The sequence below is a fragment of the Uranotaenia lowii genome, chromosome 3 (genome assembly GCF_029784155.1).
Source record: "Uranotaenia lowii strain MFRU-FL chromosome 3, ASM2978415v1, whole genome shotgun sequence".
Lineage (NCBI taxonomy): Eukaryota > Metazoa > Arthropoda > Insecta > Diptera > Culicidae > Uranotaenia > Uranotaenia lowii.
Window position 1 is genome coordinate 165,518,178 of NC_073693.1, and position 26,266 is coordinate 165,544,443.

A 26,266-nucleotide genomic window follows, 5' to 3' on the forward strand; every position below is an offset into this window, starting at 1 on the left:
TTGGATTCATCTACAAAAGAAGTTTCGCTGACTGAATGTTTGAGTCAAGACCCATCTCTGGGTCGCAATTTAAAAATAGAAATAAGGCGGTGCCAAACACCGAAATTGGCTGGATATCCAAATACGGCAAACGCATCATTTCTCATCATAACTGACAACCCGTGCAGGATATGACAAGGCAATGCAAATCTTGCCGTGCTTAAAAATGTCCAAACTTGATTCCAACTACCGTAAGATGAAATGATGGGAATAGAAATAGACCAAGAAAAATGATTATGATCACATGGGAGAACTATTCCCTTCATTCCGATAGACATCGACACTCAACCAGTATAATATTCATACGCCAGGTTGGTCTCCTGTAGTAGAATGTTAATACATGGGCTCCGGAGAGGCGCAAGATGTGGGTTCAAGTCTCACCGGGAGACAAGGCGAATTTTTTTCGCATGTTTTTCAACATCGATTTTCTCTTATCTAGTCCCTGAAATTTCATTTAAGTTGGATTCATTTCTCTACAAAAAAAAATAACTCAAAAACTAATTCAGCAAATGGAACCAAATTTGGCATGGGCGGGTATTTGGGAACCCTCTATTTCTTTCCTTCTTCCAGAGGGGAGAAAGGAGAGAGAGAGGGGAATTTTATACAATTTTTACTGCATAACTTGAGAACTACAACAGCAAATGGAACCAAATTTGGCATGAAACGATATTTGGGTACAGGAAATGCTTCTAAGAATATTTGATATCCCTCGCTCCTTCGAAGAGTTGGATGAAAAGAGGGAGGAGAGGTCTCCCTTACAATTTCCGATATACCTGGAGAGCTGGTCGAGCAAATGGAACGATATTTGCTTTGTGAGGGTATTTGGATATGAAAAATGTTTCAATCATAAATAGAAGCCCCACCTTTTATTCAGCGGAAAGATATAAAGGGGGCAAAGGGGGACTTCCATACACATTTTTTGCATAACTCGAGAATCAATCGAGAATATGATTTCGTATTTCAGTACCCAAAATACTTCTATTAAAATTTAGTTCTCATCTTTCCATTTAACAGGGAGAACGGAAGAGGGGTGGTACTTCCTTTCAAGTTTATGCATGGGATGGTATTTCAATACGAGAAATATTTCTATGTGATACAATTTCTTTCTTGCAGTAGGAGGATAGAATTGAGAAGGGAAGAGACAAACATACATTTAACTTTTTTTTTTAACAAAATCCGAGAAATGGACACAATTTAACGTGGAAAATCATTTTGGTATGATTCTATGATTATTTGAAACACCATCCTTCTTCCAGTGAGTAGGTACATAGGAGGAGGGAGGTGGGCCCAATACAATTTTGTTAGCAAAAGTTCTCAATTTATGCTAACGAAGCCAACAAATGGAATGAAATATGGCATGGAAAGGTATTTGGTTACGAGACATGTTTCTACGCTTTCAGTTTAGAGAGGGAAAGAAAGGAGTGGGCTCCTTATAAATTTAGTTGTACAGCTTAAAAACTTATCAACCATAATTTTTATTTACATATATAAGAGTATTTCTTGGTACGAAAAAAAATGGTATGATTAATAAAGACCTCTATTCAGCAGGGGGTGATGGGAAGGACAGGGGGGCTCTCTTATAAGTTTTTTTAGCATAAATCCAGGACTTATCAAGCAAAACCAACCATATTTATTAAGATAGATTGTTTGCGTACGATTAATTTGAGATCCTCCTTTTTCAGGGCGAAGCTTATGGAATCAGATTAAAATTATCAGATCTTTAACATAAATTTATAGATCAAGATTCCGAAAATTAGTTAAAGTTATATTTGTATTGCAATTCGAAACTCCAGCTGCAGCTCTCATTTTGAATACTATATATTTTGAATTATGTTATAATTTGATTTGAAATAATGTCAACAAAATAATAAAAAATTTAATAATTTCTGAAAATATCATATATTTTGAATAGGTGTTGCAAAGCACACCGGGTCAGCTAGTCTTATATATAAAAATGAAGGCGTTTTCGTTGAAACACCACCACGTAAGAACGGACGGTCGGTCGGAGCTCTCATACAAAATCCACTTGAAATTGGACACTACTCGAACAATCTTATGACGATTTTCATAACATTGATTCACGAGCACGAAGAAGATAAAGACGTGTAGATGAAGTTAAATATTTTATTAAGTAGGGGAGATAAGAGCATAACGAGCTCCGGGGCATGGTAAGCACTCCTCTTTCCCACGAAAATACGAATTTTCTCAAATAAATTCTCATGGGAACAGTTTTGAACCTCCTACAGCATTAATTTTTGAGCAAAAAGAAATCTCATTATCATCTTTACAGAAATATTTATCAACCAAGTTCTCAAGTGACGAAAATATTATAATTTTTGAGCATTAAGCTTTTATGATCGTTAAATTATCTTGATCTATAAGATTCGCATTGCAACATGATGTACACATTGTTCCTCAATTTTCACAATCATTATTTGTTTTATTTTCACTATATTCAATTTTAAAACGCGTTTTTAATTTAACTTGTTGATTCGGGGCGATCAGAGCACCATTGATCGGGGAACGATGAGTATTTTCTGCCGTAGAATCTAGCAGCGAATTCAACTCGATGAAGTTAACAGAATTATAGAGCTACAGCTTGACTAGTTTACAACTGACGATTAAGCCTATTGGTAAGGTGTCGGAGAGGTAATCAGAAGACTCGAGTTCGATTTCTGTCGAGGTGATTTTTTTTTCATTTACCGTTCATGATCGATTATTTTGATTGTTGCATTATACGAATAGTAGCATCATCCACCAAACAAAGCACCAGGAAGATAATGTATGAGTATATGTGAACTGTTTGTATTCTACAGACATACATTTTTCTGTTATTGCTTTGTTTGATGGATTTACGACTCACCGTTTAGTGCAAAATACATCGATCATGAATGGTAAAAGAAAAAAAATCACCTCGACCAGGAATCGAACTCCAGTCCTTTCCAAAGTGAACCTTTCCAAAAACTAACCAATAACCAAATTGTCAGGCGAAACAAGTCAAGCTGTAGCTGTAATTCAGTTGACTTCAGTTGAATTCGCTGCTAGATTAAACGGCAGGATACTCATCGTGCCCCGATTAATGTTGTTTATACTGCCCCAGTGGGGGTTCTCATTATGTCCCTACAGTGATTGGCAAAAAGTTTTAAAATACATTTGTAAACGTTTTTATCCACTTTTTCAAGTTATAGCTCGTAACGAAATAGACTTTTTTAAGTGTCTGAATACGAAACAATTATGTAGTTCACAAGTTATTGCTTACCAGCTGTTCCGGATTGGACTAAGAAAAATCACTGTATTTCTGACAGCAATAGCTTCAAAACTAAAATATATTAGATTATTAATTAATTTAGGGTCGGACCGAGGATTTACAGTGTATACGTACATTTTAGTGTTTTTCTGGCTATTGTAAATATTTTGTCGTACTGTTAGTGAGCAAACCCTTGTTCAGCTGCAGCAGTTGAGTATCTATCGAAATACAACAGTTGATTGCAAGCACTATAACAACAGAATCCAGAGTTCTTACCAGTTGGGGAAAGATGTTTATAAATTTACACCTAACTGACACTACAAATCTTCCACGTCTAGGCCCTAATATTTAGATAGAAAAGCTTAATAATATGGTTCAATGTTATGGTAATAAATTCTTACAACTTCAAAATACAATTCACTGACTTCCTCTTGAGTACAACTGATCATAAACTCGTTAGCTACTTTTTATGCTCCTGTTGACAGTTGTATATGCTATTCGAAGATCCGCCGCGCTGACATTTCCAATTCGTGGTGAGATCGCTCGGAACTCACGTCTCGCTCATTACGCATGTTCAGTGGTCCGCAACATTCCCCCACCCGTGTAGTTCTGGCGATCAAGAACTTCCTTCTGTTGAACTACTAACATCCAGCAGAGCTAGTACCGTTGCTGGTCGACGGATAATTCCATTTCCGCTTTGCACGTATGCCTGCCGTACTTGCCCATCTGCTCCTTTAACGACTTCTATTATCAATCCGCGTTCCCAACCATTTCGTCTTTTTTCGTTGACAATAAGGACGACATCCCCGGCTTCTAAAGGTTTGATTGGGTCGAACCATTTCGTGCGACGAGCAATCACTGGTAAATACTCTCGAATCCATCTGAGCCAAAACATATCGACCAAAGTTTGTGACAAGCGCCAACTATCACGTAAAGCTGCTCCATCGAGTTTCACTGGACGAATTGGTTGCGTTATACATTTTTCTCCGTATAGCAGGAAATGGTTAGGCGTAAGTGCTTCGGCATCTGTGTTTCCAAGAGGGACATAGGTCAGTGGTCGAGAGTTCACTATAGCTTCAGCCTCTAGCGCAACCGTTTCCAGCACTTCATCACAGGGATTCCTAGGATGTTCACCAATCGCATTCATAGCCACCTTAATTGAACGGACCATACGCTCCCAGGCGCCTCCCATATGGGGCGCGACAGGAGGATTGAAATTCCACTGAGTACTCGCGTTCGTGAAGGTTATTGCACATTTTTCGTGAACTTCACGCAATTCTGCAGTCAGGATATTGCTTGCTCCTTTGAAATTGGTTCCATTGTCCGAATAAAATGACAAAGGGGATCCTCGACGAGCTACAAATCTCCGTATTGCCATAATGCAGGAGTTTGAGGAAAGACTGTGTACAATTTCGATGTGGACTGCTCTTATCGTTAGACAGGTGAAGAGTGCACCCCAGCGTTTCACCAGGCTACGGTTTTGCTTCACTAGTATCGGGCCAAAATAGTCGATTCCCGTATGAGTGAAAGGCTTGGTATAAGGAGCCAGACGACCAGTCGGAAGAGGGGCCATCATCGGTGGTTTTGGTTTAGCTCTGCGAATTCGACACAACGGACAATTATTGGCTACATGTCTAACTACCACGCGTAAATTGGGTATGCGGAAACGTTGGTGGATTTCATTGCACACTGTTTCGTTATTGCAATGCAGGTAGCACCGGTGGTAGCTGTTGACGAGGAGGTAAGTGAGGTGGTGGTTTTTAGGAAGAATAATGGGATACTTAGCTTCGAAAGGGGCGAAGTTGGCTGCCCCAATCCTGCTGTTCATTCGAATCACGCCGTCTTCATCGATGTACGGGGATAGCTTGTAAAGTTGACTAGATTTCGGTATTGGCAGTTGCTCATTTTTATTCTTATTGTTTTCCAGGATTGCATACTCTTCTGCAAATACCTCTGCTTGTACTTCTTTCCATAGGAACGTTTCTGCAGCCTGAAACTCTGCTGCGGTAATGGGTCCAGATGCAGGAATTTTTTTAAATTTTTTTCCTGCTCTTACTACATAGGCCATTGACCGCAATAAGCGATCCCATCGAGAAAAGTTTGCGAAGACAACAAGCGGTATTCTCAAATGTCCATGATGATTAAGGAACACAGTTTTTAATTCGTCTCGAGGCGGAGAACAACTTCTATCTTTTGGCCACATTTCTTCGGATTGATGAAGAAAATCTGGGCCAGTGAACCATCGGCATTCGGGAGAAAAACTAGGTCCATTTCCCCACTTGGTTGCATCATCAGCTACGTTCAACTTCGAAGGAACAAATCGCCATTCGCTAACGGTTGTTTTTGTGAGAATTTCTCCAACTCGATACGAAACATAAGAATGGTAACGCCGACTATCTGTTCGCAACCAAGACAAAACTGTCAAAGAATCTGTCCAAAGGAAACGCTTCGTTACTGGTAGCTTTATCATTTTTACAACATTAGACATAAGTGTGGCGCCGATCATCGCAGCTTGTAATTCAGATCGCGGCATGGAAAGTGGTTTAAGTGGGGCTACTTTTGTCTTGGCTGCAACAAGAGCACAACGAGGGGTGTCGTTATCCACAATTCGAAGGTAGGCAACACTTGCAAAGGCCGCTTCACTGGCATCTACTAGTACGTGCAGTTGAAGTTCAGTTGATGAAAGGAATTTCATCCCCGGAAAGAAGCACCTCGGAACGCTTACTTCATTCAGTTTTCTCAGGAGCCCTGTCCACTGTATCCAGCTAGCCTGAAGCTCGTCAGGAATCGGTTCGTCCCAAGAGGCTCCGTACTTCCAAATCTCCTGCATCATTATTTTTCCGTGGACGATGAAGTGTGCCACCAAACCTAGCGGGTCATACAGGCTCATGATCGTACGAAGCACTTGCCTTTTGGTCGGTATTGTTCCTCCAGTAATCAATGGTTCGATTCCTGGTGGAACCGCAGTTCCGAAAGTAAACGTATCCGTCTTTGGTTTCCAAATCATGCCTAACACTCTTTCTGCTACTTCCTCTCTATCTTTTCCTGGATCTAGTAACAAAGACTTGTCTATCAGTTGATTCGTAACTCCTAGCTCTTCCAACACCTCTTCTGAATTTGATAAAAAATTGCGTAGTTCAAAACCGCCCATGCGATGTATGTATTGAACTTGTTTCATCCTTTCGACAGCTTCCTCTGGGGTATCGAGGCTTTCCAGATAATCATCCACATAGTGTCCATTTATTATGGCTTCGGCCGCCTCCGGCAACGTCTCAGCATACTGTTCAGCATTCTTATTCTTGATGAATTGGGCGATACAAGGGGAACAAGTTGCCCCAAATGTTGCAACATCCATCACGTATATTTGTGGTAAGGTTTTGGGATTATTTCTGAATAAGAATCTTTGTGCTTGCTTGTCCTCGGATCTGATTCTGACTTGGTGAAACATTTCTCTGATGTCACCGGTTATGGCTATGTTTCGCTGTCGGAATCTTGTCAATACTGCTGGTAACGAGGTAAGCATATCGGGGCCTTTGACCAGCATGTCGTTAAGTGAGACGCCGTTGGTTCTCGCTGCTGCGTCCCAAATAAGTCTGATTTTTTCTGGTTTTTTTGGGTTTCTTACAACACCTAAAGGTAGATACCAGACGTGATCGGGATTCGTTTGCTCGAGCTCCTCGTTCGTCGCAAGATGAGCATAACCTTTTTCGATGTAACTTGCTACTTGTTGCCGCACATTCTCTTCCAACTGTGGATCTTTAGCCAGACGTTTCTCCAAACCCCGTAACCTTCGTTCCGCGGTAGGATAGCTGTCTGGAAAACAACGATAGTCGTATTTCCAGAGTAGCCCGGTTTCGAATCGCTTCCCAATACGCGTTGTTGTTTTTTCCAGAATCTCACGTGCCCGAATTTCGGAAGCAGTTTCTCGAGTCGAGTGTTCAACTTGGTCCTCCAGACTAAAGAAATTTCCCATCAATTCATGTAACGATTGATCTTCACCTACAGCTGATTGATCGGATTCCATGTGAAAGTTTAGCCCGACCTCATCTAATTCAAATTCTTTCTGTTTACCGAATACGGACCAACCTAATCGCGTTTTGGTGCCAACTGGATCTCCGCTGTGTCCTTCTCTGACCCTGAGTGTCGTGAGCAAGTGCACGTGATCTATTCCGATAATTATTTTAGGAACCGCGTCAAAGTAGCTTTCCAAAGGAAGTCCTTTCAAATGCGAATACTTCTTTTGCATCTTTAGGTAGTCGAATGATTGACTAGGCAGTTTCAGCTGTTTTACGGTTCGTATATTTTCAATCTTGAATTTATTGTCCATTCCTCGTCCTGAAATCTCCAACGAGATACGCTGAGATTCTCTTTCCTCACGACTGATGTTATCAGTCCATGTGAGCCATAAAGTATCGCGTGGACCTGACACGCCGAGTTCTTTAGCTAACGAGCCTTCAACAAGGGTCGAGGATGAGCCGTCGTCGAGGAAAGCGTAGGTGTCGATCTTTTTGTCTGGTCCGAAAACGGTTACAGGCAAATAACGAAACATAGCCTCTGATGATGTCAAATGATGATTTTGGTGGGCCGTTTCGGACGGAGGTTTTTGTTGAGCTTGGGTGGATATATCCTTTGGTTTAGTTCCAGAAGGAGAATGTAACAAAACGTGGTGTCTGGATCTACATCCATCTACTCGACATTCTTTGTTAGACCGACAAGGCCATTTCTTGTGAGGAACTAGACAGGTCCAGCACATTCCTTTACGCTTGATAGCCTTCCATCTTCCGTCAATATCAAGGGCTTGAAATAGCTGGCAATTTGCCACTTGATGGGCGGGGTCTACACAATACGCACAGGCCTTTTGGTGGGCTATATCGTCGATTGCGGTCTCTTGTGTGTTCGTGTCTTGGACATCCGAGTGCAAAAAAAGTTTTTGGTTATTTCGACTTGTCTTTCCAACTTTCTCTAAGGAACCAGTATTTTTCGGAGTTACTAGATCTGCCGTTACAGCAACTAGCTCGGACATATACTCTCCAAAGGTTGCCACGTTGACTTTCGTGCTTTGTCTTTTGAAGCGTGACCATTCGATTTGGAATTGAGTGGGAAGCTTTCCGACAAGCTCCTTCAATAGCGACGGATTTGAGAGATGGTCCACGAGCTCGGCATTCATCATGTATGCAACCGTATTTTTCACTGCTAGCCCATATGTAATTATTGATTGAAGGTTTTCATGTTTCGGACACGGAGTATTACGCAAAGTCATCAGCATAGCGTCGATTAAAAGTTCAGGGCGCCCGTAACACATTTGCAATGTTTCAATAATTTCCGGCACAAGTGCGGGACTAAGTAGTTGACTTTTTACGGATTCTCGTGCTTGGCCCGTCAGACATCTCTGAAGTCTAGCTAAATTTTCCGCATTATTGTACCCACACATTTCGGTGCTGTTCTTATACGTGCAAAAGAATAGTGGCCACTCTTCTGGATCTCCCGAAAAATTTGGCAGGTCCCTGCATTGCATTGTTTGCCGGGCAGCTAGCTGTGCGCTGGTCGGTCCACAGCTTCTCTCTACTTGGTTCGTTTTAAATGGGTTTAAAGAAAGGTTTGTGTTTTGTGGGAACATATCCCCAGTTGTTGGACCAGCATCATGTAGAATTGCTGTCGGTAGCATAGGCGAGTTGACACTTACACTTGGAATTGGAACCGCAGTTCCTGGATAGGATACCCAGGTTACTTTAGAACCAGGTTGGGTAATAGGGCTTATATTGGGGCGGAAAGTGTTACCTGATGCCGATGCCGAAGCATCAATTAGTAACTGTGGCGCTCTGGGTATCGCGTAACCTGCCTGATATTCCACTGAATGGGTGAACGGTAATCTCATTTGAGATAACGTATCTCCTTGAGAGGGCAACGAAGGAAAGTTGAGGCTAATTGGTGTACAGTTAGGTATGGACTGAGCATGATTCAACTGAAGCTCATCAGACAACCTAGACTCCTCGGTAATAGTCGACAGGGGACTTCCATGCGCATTTGGCGGTTGATTTAAAGACTTTCCGGATAAACTGATACTGTTAAAGGCTTCCCAGCTTCCCAAGGAGGCCACATTCGGTGCTGGTTTCGGGAAGGTTCCTTGATTGGGAAAACTCACTCGTGGAACTAGACGGGTATTTGTGGTGCCACTAACAATGGGTGGGATTACATCCAAATAATTCCTCAAATCTTGTGAAATCAATGGAGCAGGTTGTGTCCTGGCGGTTGGCCGAATCTGCCTGCTATGCGGTGTAGACGAAGATGTTGGTATTAAGCTGCATTGTTCAGGTGTCCCTACGTTGGGAATTATACTCTTTTCCGATCGAATGTTATCCGTTAACCTGGGTAGATGATCTGCGGATAACTGTGCTGGTAGCTCAAACTCCGGTGTTGGTTCCGTCGGGCTTTTCTCCAACCAGTTTTCCACGATCTGTTTACTTCTACCCTGACTCGATCGACTTTTGACGCTTCCTTCTTCCGATGCTTCTATACAAACATATTTCTTTCGCAGATATTCGGCTTCAATCTGCGTTTTCTTTTGTTGAAACTCTCTTCTGGCCTTCTCCTCTTCTTCTAATGCCTTAAGTTGCAAATCCTTTTCTTCTTTTAGTTTTTGCAGCTCCAGTTCGGCGCGTGAAGATCGTTTGCTACATCGTGACTTGGGTTTGTTTGGCACTTCCGAATTAGATTTCGACTTACATCGCTCGCATTTCCAACTACGATCCGTGGCTTCTACCGCGGAGGAAACTCCTGCGCAACCATAGTGCGCCCAAACTGAGCACTCGTCACAGCCGACAAGATTGTCCAGACTGTCTGATCCGGAACATAGATGACAGTTTCCTGTAGCGATTTCCGCACAAGTTAGCTGGTCGGGATTCGACAACATACCGTTGTTTTCCATAGTGCTTCGTAAAATTTTTGAAGTTTGTTCCGGATTGGACTAAGAAAAATCACTGTATTTCTGACAGCAATAGCTTCAAAACTAAAATATATTAGATTATTAATTAATTTAGGGTCGGACCGAGGATTTACAGTGTATACGTACATTTTAGTGTTTTTCTGGCTATTGTAAATATTTTGTCGTACTGTTAGTGAGCAAACCCTTGTTCAGCTGCAGCAGTTGAGTATCTATCGAAATACAACAGTTGATTGCAAGCACTATAACAACAGAATCCAGAGTTCTTACCAGTTGGGGAAAGATGTTTATAAATTTACACCTAACTGACACTACAAATCTTCCACGTCTAGGCCCTAATATTTAGATAGAAAAGCTTAATAATATGGTTCAATGTTATGGTAATAAATTCTTACAACTTCAAAATACAATTCACTGACTTCCTCTTGAGTACAACTGATCATAAACTCGTTAGCTACTTTTTATGCTCCTGTTGACAGTTGTATATGCTATTCGAAGATCCGCCGCGCTGACATTTCCAATTCGTGGTGAGATCGCTCGGAACTCACGTCTCGCTCATTACGCATGTTCAGTGGTCCGCAACACCAGCTGTGGTCTGTAGAACCAAGCACTTTTACTATTATAGTTTAAGTTCTCAATCTATCGGAATCCACATAAATCAAAAGTTTTTCAATACGACTTCAACTAAATGAATTATCGTTGATGCATCTATTTTTTAGGACTTTTTGGCTTCAAGGTCGTGTTTTGAAGACTACAAAAATCAAAACGCAAATTTTTAAGAAACTTCTGATAGCAGACATTTGGATGATTTTAAAATGGTAGATACAGTTTATAAAAAATCGGTTCCGTATATTGATTTTACAACCAAAACAATTATCTGGGTCTATATGATCCTAACCGGCTATCTAATTGACCCATTCCAAGCACCCCTCAACTGGAGAACCGATTTTTATTTTTCATTATCCAAAAATAAATTACATAGCGTTAGAAAGGTTATTTCTTGAGTGTCATTTTCCATTAAAAGATTTTCAGCTACCTTTTTTTAGAATTGCGTATGTTAACGTTGAAATTTAAAAATTTTAGTATGAAATTAAATTGATTTTTGCAAATATTTTTTATTTATAACATAACTTTGTCAAAAATTTAGCTATGTCAAAAACGATAATTGCAAAATGATGGTAGAAAAGCCATCTTTTAAGCATGATACAAGATAAATAACAGTCACTGCAAGTTAACGCTCCAGAATCGTTGATAAAGGTATCTATTTTTAAGCGTTGTGACGTCACGAAAATTCTACTGTTTTTAAATTTATGATTTACTGAAATTTCACATATTGTCGAAAATTGGAGGTCTCTTCAAACTTTTTGAGTGGAATTTAATGCAATTTTTAGATTGAAAATCGGTTTAGCAGGTTGTGAGTTGCACCCGGGTAAAGAATGCGTTGTGACGTCACGAAAATTTATTTACTTTTTTTTCGAAACCGTTCAAGACTTTTTACTTCAACACTATGATAGTATTCTTCAATACAAGTTCAACACAACAATATGCTTTAATAAACGAATTCTATTATCAAGTTTTTAAAGAAACTAAAATTTTTTTGGCATTAACTCAGTTGTTTTTAATCATTTCTAATAAAACATATAAAACAGCGCTTTAAAACGCTTGCTTCAAGAATAAACAAAGTATCAAATAAATGAAATCCTCATCGATTTTGTAAAAGAATATTTGTGAATCATAAAGCAGGTAGTTATATGTGATTTGAATAAAAACCTTGCAAAATATCAAGTTCTTCATATATCTATGTTAGAATGAAAATCACCGCCAGTAGCTTCTATTTCTTTCTGGCATTATGTTCAAACAAAATAAGTTCCATGAAATAAATGTAATGAGATTCAAAGAAATCTTTGAACATGGTAAACTTAATAGATCTACTTTTTTATAAAAAAATTTCATAAGATTTTCAAAGAAAATTAATTAATAAAATTAATTACATTATTTTAATAAAAAAAAACTGCCCTTATTGAAATTTCCACCTCACAGAATGTCACTAGATAATCCAAATCTAACCCCGTGTTCACATAAAATCTCACAAAAGAGACTTTGAACTGAATTACAAAATTAAATAAATTCAAATATGTACTAGCACAAGGTCTCATGCAAAATTTGGGTCATATTATTCTAAGGGAAGGGGCTGCGCAACGCACCAGAAGTTTGTATGGAATTATGTAGATTTTGTTCGTCATGATAAAAAAACCGTTTTCCGTCAATAATTTGGGTCTTTATCAACCAACTTTTCTTTTAATTTTTATATTTTAAAGCTTTGATTATGACAATATTTCATCTGAGGAACGCGTTTCGATTTGATTTATCATAAAACAGCTATAACGTTCAAATAAAGCGTCGATTAACGATCAGGTATTTTTTTGTATTTGACCCATCAGAAGCTAATTTTTGAAACTCAAAAACCTTTTAAACTAAACCATAGTCGAAATGGGATCTTGAGATAAACTATTTGTCATAATGAAAGTTTTGTAAATGACTATAATTAAAACAAATCAGCCGATAGGGACTTCAGAAATTGGTGCATAACTTGGTTTTCATGTCCTTCCCAACCCAATTTCTCATAATTCCATACAATTTTTAGGCTCATTGTGCCATCTATTTCCGTAGGCCAATCCCCAAATTTGGCACTGTACTTTGTGTTAGGCCTAGGATCTATTTAAGCTTGCAACTTATAGGATTTTTATTAGATGGCTGATTTAGGCACTCCAGTGTCGATAAACTATCTTTGAAAAGATCGAAGGCTTTGAAATTATCATTTATTTTTCCTTTCCTTTGCCATTAAAGATTAAAAAGATTCAGAAACACATTTCAACGCTTTAACGAATAAATATTTCCTAGTTTTAGTTTTGTCCTAAATAATATTCACATGATCGCACAAAAAAACTTCGAATAAAATTGATGTGAGCAGTGTTGCACACCTTATCTGCTTATATGGGCCATTGAGATTTAATTCCTTTTAATTTTTGGGAATAAATGGATCGATTTCATCACCCATTCACATTATTTAGTAAGTTTTTAAGCATTTTAAATAAATTAAGCATTAATTTTAAGATTATACTTTGATTTATTTCATGTAGCTAACCATAAAATTTCGTGACGTCACAACGCTTTGCAAAACCCTGCTTAAAAAAAATGGTGCGTTGTGACGTCACGAAACTGAATCGCCCTAAAATAAATTGAAATCAAAATTTGAAAAAATCAAAAACAGCGATTTGTTGGTTGTAATGAAACGATACTTTCCTGAAATTTTCATAAAATTTGATCAAATAGAAGAGCAGAAAAATGCGGCGTTGTAAAAAAAACTGAAAAGTGGAAAAAGAGGCGCGTTGTGACGTCACGATTCCTTTTGCTTATATTTTGTTAACTATGTATTCGATACAAATACTTTTGGTTTCAAATTGTAGAGAATTAAATTTTGACCTTATAATGTACAATTTTTAACAATGTGCGATATGACCTGTAAAACTTACATACAATATACCAAAAAATTGTTTTGCAAACGTTGTGACGTCACGCTGGAATGGGTCAATTGTCTTTTTTTTGCTGGATAGCTCTGGTAAGTCAGAATATTTCATGTATCTAGCATTAACCGTTCTTAAAATATCGCTTCGAGAAAGTACAGTTCGGATCATATAGACCATAACCGCAAAGGGAGGTTAACATACGTCAATAGACTGAGTCGATTTGGGGTCTTTTTGAATTTCTCAAACCCTGGGGTATAAAAAGCTTCGTATTGGTACAAAAGTCATCCAGGATTCTTTGCTGAATTTTTAAGTACCGTTTACATGAGTAAATTTGAGCTTTTAGGTTTGTATGGGAAAATTGAGTATTTTGTACTGAAAAATCAACATAATTTTGTTTCTTTTGTGGAACCGAGCCTGGTCATGGGTGTTGTGCCAATTTATAAATTCTTCAAAGGAAATTTTCCGCTGAACAACTTTGTGCAACACCGTAACTTCGTATCTAATAACTTACTTACTTACTTAATGTTCCCGCGTCGATCCTCCGGTGCATAGGTCCGTGGTAAAAGAACTCCACTGTTGACGATCCGGAGCCCGCGTCTTCACTCGGTCCCAGTCAAGATTCTCGTTGACATCTAATAAGGCAAAAAGTTATTAGCTGTTTAACAGAGGTATGTCTGTTGGCATTAAAAAAACAATAAATTCAATTGACATCACTGCACAGTGGTGCAAAACATCAATCTAGCTGTACGAAATTAATAGCGCCCAGGGATGAAGAGATAGACATTTGATGTCTTCAGCAACATTGTTTAGTTTTACAAGGAGCATATTCTAGTATCAAAATTTGTGCCGAGGGGTCCACCGATAGCTAGATAAAAATGCTTACTTTTTTGTTTTTCAAATTAGGGCTTTGATGTCTTCGACAAAGTTGTTTATCTGATCAAAATAACTAAGTTTGTTGAATATGTCAAAGTCCTGTCACATCACCCTCAGGAGTTACAGTCAAAATAAAAAAAATCTATTGAAAAAACAGTTTTTTGATCCTGACACGTTGTAGATTGAATAAAATGGTTCGCTGTCTTTGAAACAAAGTTGTAACAAGCCACGATCTACAATTCACTCATACATTATGATGGGTTTAGAAGTTGCTGAAGCTCTATAGAAAGCATTTAGTGTATTTCATTGGCAATTTTGGAAGGCTCGTACATCGAAAAGTGCACATTTTCGCAACACCCCCTTTTTTGTGATTATTTTTGATGATAAGCGGAACCATTTCCATTTAAAATTAGCGCGGAAATCGGTGGAACTAGTAGAGATTTGAATGATTGAAAATACACATTTTATGTAAAATTTACCTATTTTACTTAAAGAAAAAAAAAACGTTAAAACATTCAATTTATTTATAAAGAGTTGCAGTTTACTTTTATAAATTTAGTTTTATACAAAGACATTTAAATTCGATTTTTCAAATCATTTAAATCCCAAAAAAAATGAATAGAACTTATCTGTTAAATTTGGTAGAGCACTAAATAAGTATTTAAAAAATAGAATTTTACCATTACAATATAACTGCTTCAACTGGTTCCAAGTAACTGCATCCAAATAACCAATCTTACAAGCAATTCGCTTTTGTCTTTTCGTTGAATCATAAGTTTTTATCGAATTTAAATTCCTTTTAATAAAACAAAATATATAAAAGAAAACTGCATCATTTTATTAATCAATTAAATGTTTAAACGTTTTTTCTATAAGAAAAACATTTTTACATAAAATGTGTAATTTCAATCATTCAAATCTCTACTAGTTCCACCGATTTCCGCGCTAATTTTAAATGGAAATGGTTCCGCTTATCATCAAAAATAATCACAAAAAAGGGGGTGTTGCGAAAATGTGCACTTTTCGATGGACGAGCCTTCCAAAATTGCCAATAAAATACACTCAATGCTTTCTATAGAGCTTCAGCAACTTCTAAACCCATCATAATGTATGAGTGAATTGTAGATCGTGGCTTGTTACAACTTTGTTTCAAAGACAGCGAACCATTTTATCCAATCTACAACGTGTCAGGTTAAAAAAACTGTTTTTTCAATAGATTTTTTTATTTTGACTTGTAACTCCTGAGGGTGATGTGACAGGACTTGGAGATATTCAACAAACTTAGTTATTTTGATCAGATAAACAACTTTGTCGAAGACATCAAAGCCCTAATATGAAAAACAAAAAAGTAAGCATTTTTATCTAGCTATCGGTGGACCCCTCGGCAAAAATTTTGATACTAGAATATGCTCCTTGTAAAACTGAACAATGTTGCTGAAGACATCAAATGTCTATCTCTTCATCCCTGGGCGCTATTAATTTCGTACAGCTAGATTGATGTTCTGCACCACTGTGCACTGCTGGATGCCTAGCGAAGTATTGCGTGAAAAGTAGTCATTAAATACCTCGCTAGGAGGAGGATGGTAAAAGTTTGAGTAAAATATTGTGGTATTTTATCTCTGATATTCCGGAATTCAAAAATTTTTTTTTAATTTTTTTTTAATAGATGTCACAATTCATATCAAATTCAGAACCAAACTCAAAAACGCTACTTGTAAGGGTCCGGATGGAATACCAGCTACTTTTTTGAAACGGTTTATGCCGCATTTGCTGACACCTATCAGGCATATATTTCAAGCATCGCTGGACGGCGCAAACTTCCCCGCTTTGTGGAGAGAAGCATATATGTTTCCTGTTTACAAAAAGGGAGATAAGAAGGATATTAACAATTACCATGGTATCTCAGCTCTGTGTGCTATTGCAAAACTGTTTGAGCTGGTTGTGTTGGATCCCATTTTTTCATTCTGCAAGCACCACTTTTCAAACGATCAGCACGGTTTCATGCCTAAAAGATCAACTACCACAAATTTACTGACGTTCACATCTTTTGTACAAGGAAGCTATGCCAGGAAGACCCAAACCGATGCTATTTATACAGATCCGTCTGCTGCATTTGATAAAGTAAACCACGAGATTGCTGTCGCAAAGCTAGGTCGCTTGGGCTTCTGTGGACCATTACTGGAGTGGTTTCGTAGTTACTTAACGGGACGAAAGTTGTCCGTTCATACTGGAGAATCCTTCTCGAGACAGTTTCTTGGCTCTTCCGGCGTGCCGCAAGGAAGCCATTTAGGACCAATAATTTTTGTCATCTATTTTAATGATGTTCTGTCGCTTCTCGATGGCCCAAAACTTGCCTATGCCGATGATTTGAAACTGTATCACACCATCAATGGTAGAGACGACATCGATTTCCATAACTTTTTCTCGCAAGCGACACCCTCTTTATGCTGAGTACATTTTCGGGGATGAAATAATTTCCCGTGTTGACCAAATCAATGATCTGGGTATTATTCTCGATCAACGGCTTGAGTTTAAGACTCACACGAACTACGTTGTAGACAAAGCCTCCAAAAATCTTGGTTTCTTGTTTCGCGTGGCTAAAGAATTTAAAGATGTGTTCTGTTTAAAAAGTTTATATTGCAGCATAGTCCGTTCCGTTCTTGAGTATGCCTCCGCTGTCTGGTGCCCTTTCTACCAGAATGGAGTTGAACGAATCGAGGCTATCCAGCGGCGTTTCATGCGATATGCCCTTCGACACCTGAACTGGCAAGATCCTTTTCGTTTGCTCAGTTATGAAAATCGTTGCCGCCTGATAGACTTAGACACGCTTCAAGTCCGAAGAAACGCTACACGTGCTTTGGTCGTTGCGGATCTCCTTACATCGAGGATTGACTGTCCCTCGCTGCTGGAAGCTATTCCTATCAACGTGCGACCGCGAGGATTGAGAAACCAGAATCTGCAACTCTATGTTCCCGTTCGGCTGAATAATTATGGGGCTAACAGCGCTCTTATAGGCATCCTAAAAAACTTCAATGTCAATTTATATATGTAACCTATAATTAAGTTATCATTAGGATCTAAATTTGATCCGTTGATTTTTATACAATAAACAATAAACATTAAACAATCAAAATTTGTATTTTGAATCAAAATACAAATTTTGATTTTGAAATCGATATGAATTTCTGACATCTATTAGTGAGTTTGGACACTCAACTTAAATTCTGTAAAATTAAGTAGGTACTAAGATCTAATTTTTACTATTTTTAAGTAAATGTTGTTTTGCAACAGAAACATGATCTGTCTTACAGACATCAGCATTGCTGCATGCTTATCAACAAATCCGAACGGTTGACGGAGAAAACAGTAACCTCTAGTCAGCGGGAGAGAGAATTTTCTCTACCACCCACCGTTTTCGGGTGGAAGCAGCACCAAAAGCTTTTTCTTCGGTTTCGTTAAATTTGTCGTGTCGTTGGGTTGTTCCAACCATCCGACCATCCATTGCAAACCCATCCATGTTCAGTTTGAGATAAACTTTGGTCGCGTTCGGTCGGAAAATCCGCGTCACTCCGTGTTCGAGTTCCGGATCAGGTGTTGAGCATACACAGACCGGGCCACGCAGCCACAGCCACATTTTCCCCGGCATCATCCACAGGTTGGTCCCCGGTTCTTCGCTTTCTGCTACAACCTCGGGTTAGCTTCTTCCTCGCCCTGCCTTTACCCAGGGATTTTCCCTTCGTCTGTCACGCGGTGTGTTTTCTGTTCAGGTCGGGAGAACCACATCTTTCGTACTCTGACGGAACCAACCCAGCGGGGTTTTCACAGCAGGAAGTGGGTCTTCAGGTCTGCTGTGCCGCCGTGCCGTTATACCTTTTTTCTCCGGCCCTTTGCTTCGGTGCGCTGGGGCTCCCTCAGCTGTCCCTTCTGCTTTGGGGATTTGGGACAGAGGGATCCGGTCTCTGGGAATATTGCATCTCATCAGCCAAACTTCATAGGGGTTGATTGTTCCATCATCCCTATTTACAGTTATAGGTAGTAGGTACCTTACATAGTGATTCAATAGTGTAGTGTATACAGTGCGAATTTCTGAAGAAGATTGTTTCTTCCTAGATCGTGTACGGGATGTTGGGGTTTATTGTATTGCAGTTTCCAGTTCGGTTCCATTAACTTGGAGCAGTGCAAAGTGTTGTAAAAAGTAATATAAAAAAAACCCGAAAACGCCCAGGGTGCCACAAGGAAGCAAGGAAATACGTAATAAATCGTAAATTGAGATGTGTAATGAGTGTTTCCGGTTTGGCCGCCGATTGTGAATAGGAGCTGTTAATGGTTTTGTTGTCCCACCGTCAGTCAGACTAAATAAAAAGTGAAAAAACGACTGCGACTGGATTAGCGAAGTGGTGATTATGACGTAAAATTTACAACAACCTTCACAGCAGTCTGAGGTGTGCGTAAAACCAACAAGCTGCCACTAAAGGAAGAAAAACCTTTTAACGAGTGAAAATTGGAGATAAGTTAAGCGCCGGAGAGTGAGTGTTTTACGATATCACAAAAACCCTGCAGGGAGTGTTGGAAAAGCAGTGAAGCTCGCCGCACACATAAAAGTTGCCTTTCCTGGGCAGGCAAATTTGCATACCACTTGGCGAAATAAGTGCGATCATTTTTACTATAGGCACCCATACCCGGATTGGGATTGGGATACGAATTATATAGTGGCTGCACGTGTGCTTAGTTTATTCCGATTTGGATCCAATTGGCGGCAAGTGGGCCGAACTGTTGCTGGATTTGTTGGACGCAACCATAATAGAGTTGGGTAAATATTCAAATTTCACTTTCAGTCAATCGATGTTCACTGTTAGATGTACAATGTATCAGGCTTACATTGTTTTATGTAGATATACCTACATTCAGATGCTATTTTTCTTTCTGATGAATGCTGGCTGACACGCATTGAAGGTGACGTGTTACTGTCAGTAACTTACTGAGCAAGGATTGAAACGGGAATGAACATGACAATTGGATATAAAAAAGTAATAATCCGCTTTGTGATGTTTAAAACATTTAGACTGATTGATCCACATTGTAAATTTTGAAGAGTGTATGTACGTGCAATTTGATAAAGTGAAATAGATAAAGCTCATTTGCAGCATTTTCCCACCATCACTGTATGAAATATTTGAAAACGCATGGCGTAAAATCAGATATACACACTCATTTGACACAAACCCTTCTAGTATACTTTTGATCCGATACCGGATGAGACTGCGTTAACTCCTTTTTCATGTAAATCTCTTGGTTGGAGATTCAACATACATATCTAATCAGTGCAGTTTGAGGATAATACGGTTTTGACACATGGCATGAAAACATTTAATTGTTATATAAAGTCAAAAAAATTAAAATTTCTATCAAGATGTTTGTCAGTTTTGTCAAAATATATTGAACTTTAAAACTCGTGCGTACAGAATCTGTAAACAAATATGCTAATGGTTTTATTCTTCCTTATTCCTCTGGAAATCGGAAATTCAACATATTGAAGCTTTAGGTAAAGTTGTAAATGATAAGATATTGTAATAAGAGACAGGTTTTGAATGCTCATATCAGGCAGGTTAAATGCCTTTTGTTTGTAGCGACCCACCACACTCCCTCACACTAAAAGCCTCGATTGAGCCCCTTGGTAATGGACGCTACTATTCTCAGCACGTCTGGGCAGCAATTGAACAAAGAAATATTTACTCATGCTGAGAACTCAAAATGATAGTAATCTAGTGCGAGGAAATGTGACGATACTAATTTAACTAACTTACAACTATGAATCTCAATGAAAAGAGATTTCCTTTTAAGAGATTCATTTTAAATTATACAAAAAAATTAAAAAACATTTTACATCTAAACTTAAATTTACAAAGGATTAACGCAACAATTTCAAAAAAATCTTAAGACTAGCTTTGTTCGACTTGTTCTATCGACTAAGCTATTTTTTAATATTTGAAGCAATTTAGTTTTGAAAATTGAGCGACTATTTATTTATTTTATTTAATTGGGTAAGTTATTGTATTTGTTGGTCCTATGAAGGAAATTCTTCTCTATCCTAAAGTAGTTATCGACCGACAACGTTGCAAATAATTCAAACGGCGCGTGTTGTGTGTGCTTACTTCAGTAGTAAAGGTCAGGTTTTGGATGGTATTTGATAAGTGCAGATTATCGAAAACATATATTATCTATGGTTTGGAAATCACAAAGATCTACTAAAGGTAAAATGTTATGAGAACTGGAAGAGTTTAGTTGGATATATCATGGGAAGCCTGTAAATATTTTTCAAACACCTGTTTTGCAGAGATTGTAGTTTTTGTAAATGTGATTGAGATGCTCTTCCCCAAATTGATATGAGATAGTATTATACTGAGTGGATGAACGCATGGTAAAATTTGAACAGAACATGTTGAGGAACAAAGCGTTTAAATCTCCAAAGCAGTCCACAGAGAGGTGAAATTCTTTTTTCTAAATTTTGTATATGACTTTTTTACGAAAGAGTATTGTCTAAATAAGTACATAAGTATTTGAAGCTTTGTACTTCTTGTAAACTGATTCATATATAGGTCCCTGTGTGGTGGTATTACTTTCCTCGACGAGCGAAACAACATATATTTAGTTTTAGCGTACTAAAATTAATTAATAGTTTATAAATAATAATAATTAATAGAACTTGCAGATGTTCCTGAAAAGAACTGAGCTGTATCATAAGCGAAAAGCCTAGCTGTGCCAATGAGTGGAAGATTAATTATGTCAATTATATAAAGAAGGAAGAGTAATGGCCCAATGTTACTGCCTTGCGGAACGTCTATGCTTATATTCCTTAGTTCACTATTTACTCCTTCAACTACAACAAATTGTTTTCTGTTTTCGAGATAACTTCTGATAATATCGTTAGCTATTCCTCTTAGTCCATATTTGATTAATTTGGCCAGTAAGATGTCATGGTCAAGTGTATCAAAGGCTTTTTTCAAATAATCAAATAAAGAAATAATGCACCAACTATGTTCTTGGAATCTATATTTTCAGTTATGATATCAACAAGTTCAGAAATCGCGATGAGGATGCTTGAACCTGCTCTAAACCCGTATTGCATTTTGTAAAGCTCATTGTTATTATTAAGAAAACTTATGATTCTATTTATGAGCAATTTTTCAAATATCTTACTAAAAACGCTGAGGCTGGATATAGGTCGATAGTTTTTTTTTTTTTTTAAATATGTCTTTATTTGTATCAAATCATGATTACACTTATATTACATTATTGCATTAATCTAGGTGTTCAGCTCAATAATGAACTGTTCATAGCCCTATAAGTAACTAGATTATAAAAATTTATTTATAAGATTTAAATTTGCTGAGCGCAATCAAGTTTTTAATGTAGGAGAACATCCTGTAATAGCAAAAATATTTTATACTTAAAACTAAACACTATCTTAAAATTAAACTAAACATAAAGAGAACGAATCTCTGCGATGGAAGACTGCATCGATTTGCCTCTGAAGTTGGAGATGATTTTGTTGGCCATCTCTTCGATAGATTCAATGCCTGCAATCCGATGAAGATCTTCGGTGCTGTGCCAAGGTGGAAGCCGCAAAATCATTTTCAGAACTTTGTTCTGAATCCTCTGGATGACTTTCTTCTTCGTCGCGCAGCAGCTAGACCAAATCGGAACTGCATACATGATCGCTGGTCGGAAAACTTGTTTGTAGATGAGCATCTTATTTCGCAGACACAACCGGGATTTCCTGTTGATGAGAGAATAAAGAGATTTAGTGTATTTATTACATTTAGATTGAATATCTTCAATGTGATTTTTAAAAGTAAGATTCCGATCAAGTGTAAGTCCCAAGTACTTCACGTGATCAGACCATTCTAATGAAACCCCATTAAAAGTTATGGAATGATTTTCATTAGGTTTTAAAAAATTTGCTCTTGGCTTATGGGGAAATAAAATAAGTTGAGTTTTGGAAGCGTTAGGAGAAATTTTCCACATTTTCAAGTAATTCAAAAAGGAATTTAAATTTTGTTGCAATCTACTGCGTACCACCCGTAAATTTCGACCTTTTGCTGAAAGCAAAGTATCATCAGCAAATAATCTTCTACCTTTTCCTTCTGGTACATCAGGAAGATCAGAAGTAAAAATATTGTATAAAATTGGCCCAAGTATACTGCCTTGAGGGACACCAGCTCTAATGGGTGTCCTTTCAGAGCATGAATTTTGATAGCTTACTTGTAAGGTTCGGCTAGTCAAATAATTTAGAATAATTTTGGTGAGATATACAGGAAAATCAAATCGAGCTAATTTAGCTACTAAACCTTTGTGCCAAACACTGTCAAAAGCTTTTTCAATATCAAGAAGAGCAACACCAGTTGAATAACCTTCAGATTTGCTAGCGTTAATCATATTAGTTACACTCAAAAGTTGATGTGTAGTAGAATGTCCATGACGAAAACCAAATTGTTCATCAGGGAAAATGGAATTCTGATTAATGTGAATCATCATTCTATTCAAAATAACTCTCTCAAATAGTTTACTTAAAGATGGAAGCAAACTAATTGGTCGATAACTTGAAGGCTCTGAAGCACTTTTTCCAGGTTTCAAAATTGGAGTTACTTTGGCATTTTTCCATTTATTGGGAAAATAGGCCAAGTGAAAACATTTGTTGAAAATTTTAACTAAAAAATTTAAAGTGCTTTCAGGCAACTTTTTAAGAAGAATATAGAAAATCCCATCTTCCCCTGGAGCTTTCATATTTTTAAATTTTTTGAAAATCAATTTAAGTTCATCAATATTTGTCTCACAAGAACTTTCAAACACATTTTGCTTAGAAAGAATATCATCAAATTCTAGGGAAATTTGAGCATCAATTGGACTTACAACGTTTAAATTAAAATCATGAGCAGACTCAAATTGTTGGGCTAATTTTTGAGCCTTTTCTGAATTAGTTAAAAGAAGTTTATCCCCATCTTTCAAAGTAGGAATTGGCTTCTGGGGCTTTTTCAAAATTTTAGTTAATTTCCAAAATGGCTTTGAGTAGGGTTTTATGTCCTCTACTGCTTTAGCAAAATTTTCATTACGAATGAAATTTAAACGACGTTTGATCTCTTTTTGAAGGTCGCAATAAATTAATTTCAAATAAGGATCTCTAGTACGTTGATATTGGCGTCGACGAATGTTTTTCAGTCGTATCAAAAACTGAAGATCATCATCAATTAAAGGTTGATTGAATTTATGTTTAACTTTAGGTATTGAAGCGGCTTTAGCATTGACTATTGCAGTTGTCAAATTTTCTACAGCCAAATCAATATCTTCTATTGAATTCAGTGGAACGTTTACATCTAAATTACGTTCAATAAAATTCATATATCGCTCCCAGTTAGCCTTTTGAAAGTTAAAAGTTGATTTTAAAGGGTTTTCAATGGGACTTTGGGATAAAGAAAATGTTACTGGAAGGTGGTCTGAATCGAGGTCCGCATGAGTAACTAATTGACTACAATGCTCGCCTAAATCCGTTAGAACCAAATCAATTGTGGAGGGATTTCTTATTGAAGAAAAACAAGTATGCCCATTAGGATATTCAACAGTATAATAACCTGCAGAGCAGTCATTAAACAAAATATTCCCATTTGAATTTGATGAAATATTATTCCAAGATCGGTGTTTTGCATTAAAGTCACCAATAATAAAAAATTTAGATTTATTTCTGGTGAGTTTTTGTAAATCTCCCTTCAAAAAATTTTTCTGTTCACCGCTACATTGAAAAGGCAAATATGCGGCAACAATTATAATTTTCCCCATAGAAGTTTCTAATTCAATTCCAATTGTTTCTAAGACTTTTGTATTGAAAGAAGGAAGAAGTCTAAATTTGAGACGACTATTGATGACAATAGCTACACCCCCACCTTGTCGATCAAGTCGATCATTTCGTAAAATTTTAAAGAAAGCATTGCTTTTCAAGTTATTGTCTGGCTTTAAAAAAGTTTCAGTGATGGCAGCAATATGTATGTTTTGAGTTTTCAAAAATAAAAAGAACTCGTCTTGGTTAGCCAGCAAAGATCTAGCGTTCCAATTCATAATATTTAAACATCTATTTGGATCCATGAGGGAATCGTAAAGTCATAATAATTTTGTTAGCATAATTAAAAGAAGTTTGGAAAGCTTCAAACATTGAATTTGCTTTCAACATAAGTTGCATCATTTCCATTAAATTTTGATGCAAAAATTTTAATTTTTCCTCAGTAATCTCACCCAAATCAACAAAATTGTTAGAATCAGAAGAGGAAGGAGAAGAAAAAGTATTTGAATTTCGGGGATTTTCCCAAGCCTTCGCATGAACGTTGAGACTTGGTTTTTTCCCATTTTTATTAGTTAAACCTGAAGAGGGCAACCCATTTTCAACCACCTCTGAGAACGATAAACAACGAGTCTGGGGCGCAGAATCAGCCCAGGTAACATTAAAATCACTTCGGGTATTACCCAGCCGTGATTCCAATGTAGGCCGAGGCTGACTGCGAACAGGCAGGTTGTTTGCCGGTCTGACGAGTGAAGACGAAAAAGAGGAAGGAGGAGAAGAAACTTTTCTGGAAACTTTGGGATTTTTCCTAGAAGCAATAATTTTTGCCCTGATGGGACAGTCTAGCGAATTCGAGGAATGATTACCTGCGCAATTTGCACACTTAAAAAATTCTGTTTTTGGCTTATCACCACCAAAAAGGCATTTAGATTTTTCATGATCGAATGAGCCGCAAAACATGCATCTGGCATTCATTCTACAATTTTTAGTGCCATGACAAAAAGCTTGACAACGACGACATTGCGTAATATTTTGAAGAAAATTGGTAGAAGATTTACGAAAAGGTTCGAATTTGACTCGACAATGAAACATAAGACGAGCCTTTTCAAGAATTTGCAAATCATTAACCTGATCCTTTTTAAAATGGATCAAATAAAGTTCAGGAGCAAAACCAACACTACTGATATTATTCGTGTTGGTTCTTTTCCTCATTTGAATTACTTGAATTGGAGAAAAACCTAACAAAGAATTTAATTCAGCTGTGATCTCATCCGGTGTCTGATCGCCAGTGAGACCACGAAGTACAACTTTAAATGGACGATCACTTCTAGTGTCGTACGTAAAAAATTGGTGTTTTTTATTATTCAAATAATTTAAAACCTTTTGAAAATCATTAAAAGATTCCGCCAATATACGAGCAGTTCCCCTTCGACCGATCTGAAAAGAAATCTTCACATCCTTGACGGAAGTGACGATTTCTTTTCGAAAGGCATTGAAGTCAGGAATCGTGACCGTTATTGGTGGAATCTTTTCGTTTTTAAGAGTATAAGAAGAAGAAGAAGGTTTCTTAGTACTCTTATCAGAATTAAATATGAATATTTCCTCATCACCGATGTTATGAAGGACATCGAATGAATTGGAAATTTCAACTTTTTTGGCAGATGGCCCTGGATTAGGTTCAGCAATCCGTTTTCTTCCGGCCCTTGAGCCGGCCGAAGACTTCCCCATGCTGGAAAGAAAAGAGAAAATATGAATAAAAGAAAATGAAAATAATTTTAGCACTGAAAGGTGCTGATTGAAATACAGGTAAGGAA

At 37.7% G+C, this 26,266-nt stretch overlaps 2 protein-coding genes across 6 annotated transcripts in view; one reads left to right on the top strand and one right to left on the bottom strand.

The window, feature by feature from the left end:
* Positions 1-3,902: 3,902 nt before the first annotated feature.
* LOC129752817 (uncharacterized) lies at positions 3,903-10,211 on the bottom strand. Its single transcript, XM_055748596.1, has one exon. The coding sequence runs from the start codon at positions 10,209-10,211 to the stop codon at positions 3,903-3,905; it is 6,309 nt and encodes a 2,102-aa protein (XP_055604571.1).
* A 7,948-nt stretch (positions 10,212-18,159) lies between these two features.
* LOC129758243 (protein qui-1) overlaps positions 18,160-26,266 on the top strand; it is a 457,546-nt gene continuing 449,439 nt past the window's right edge. For 2 of the 5 annotated variants that reach the window (XR_008739925.1, XM_055755712.1), the window contains exon 1: positions 18,164-19,436. The gene's annotated coding sequence lies outside the window, so the exon portion shown is untranslated. Of the gene's footprint in view, positions 19,437-26,266 lie in introns of all 5 variants that reach the window. The other 3 variants (XM_055755711.1, XM_055755709.1, XM_055755710.1) reach the window with 3 other exon arrangements.

Bases quoted from the DNA above. Each gene is read 5' to 3' on its own strand.
- LOC129752817 (XM_055748596.1), bottom strand. From the start codon at position 10,211: ATGGAAAACAACGGTATGTTGTCGAATCCCGACCAGCTAACTTGTGCG.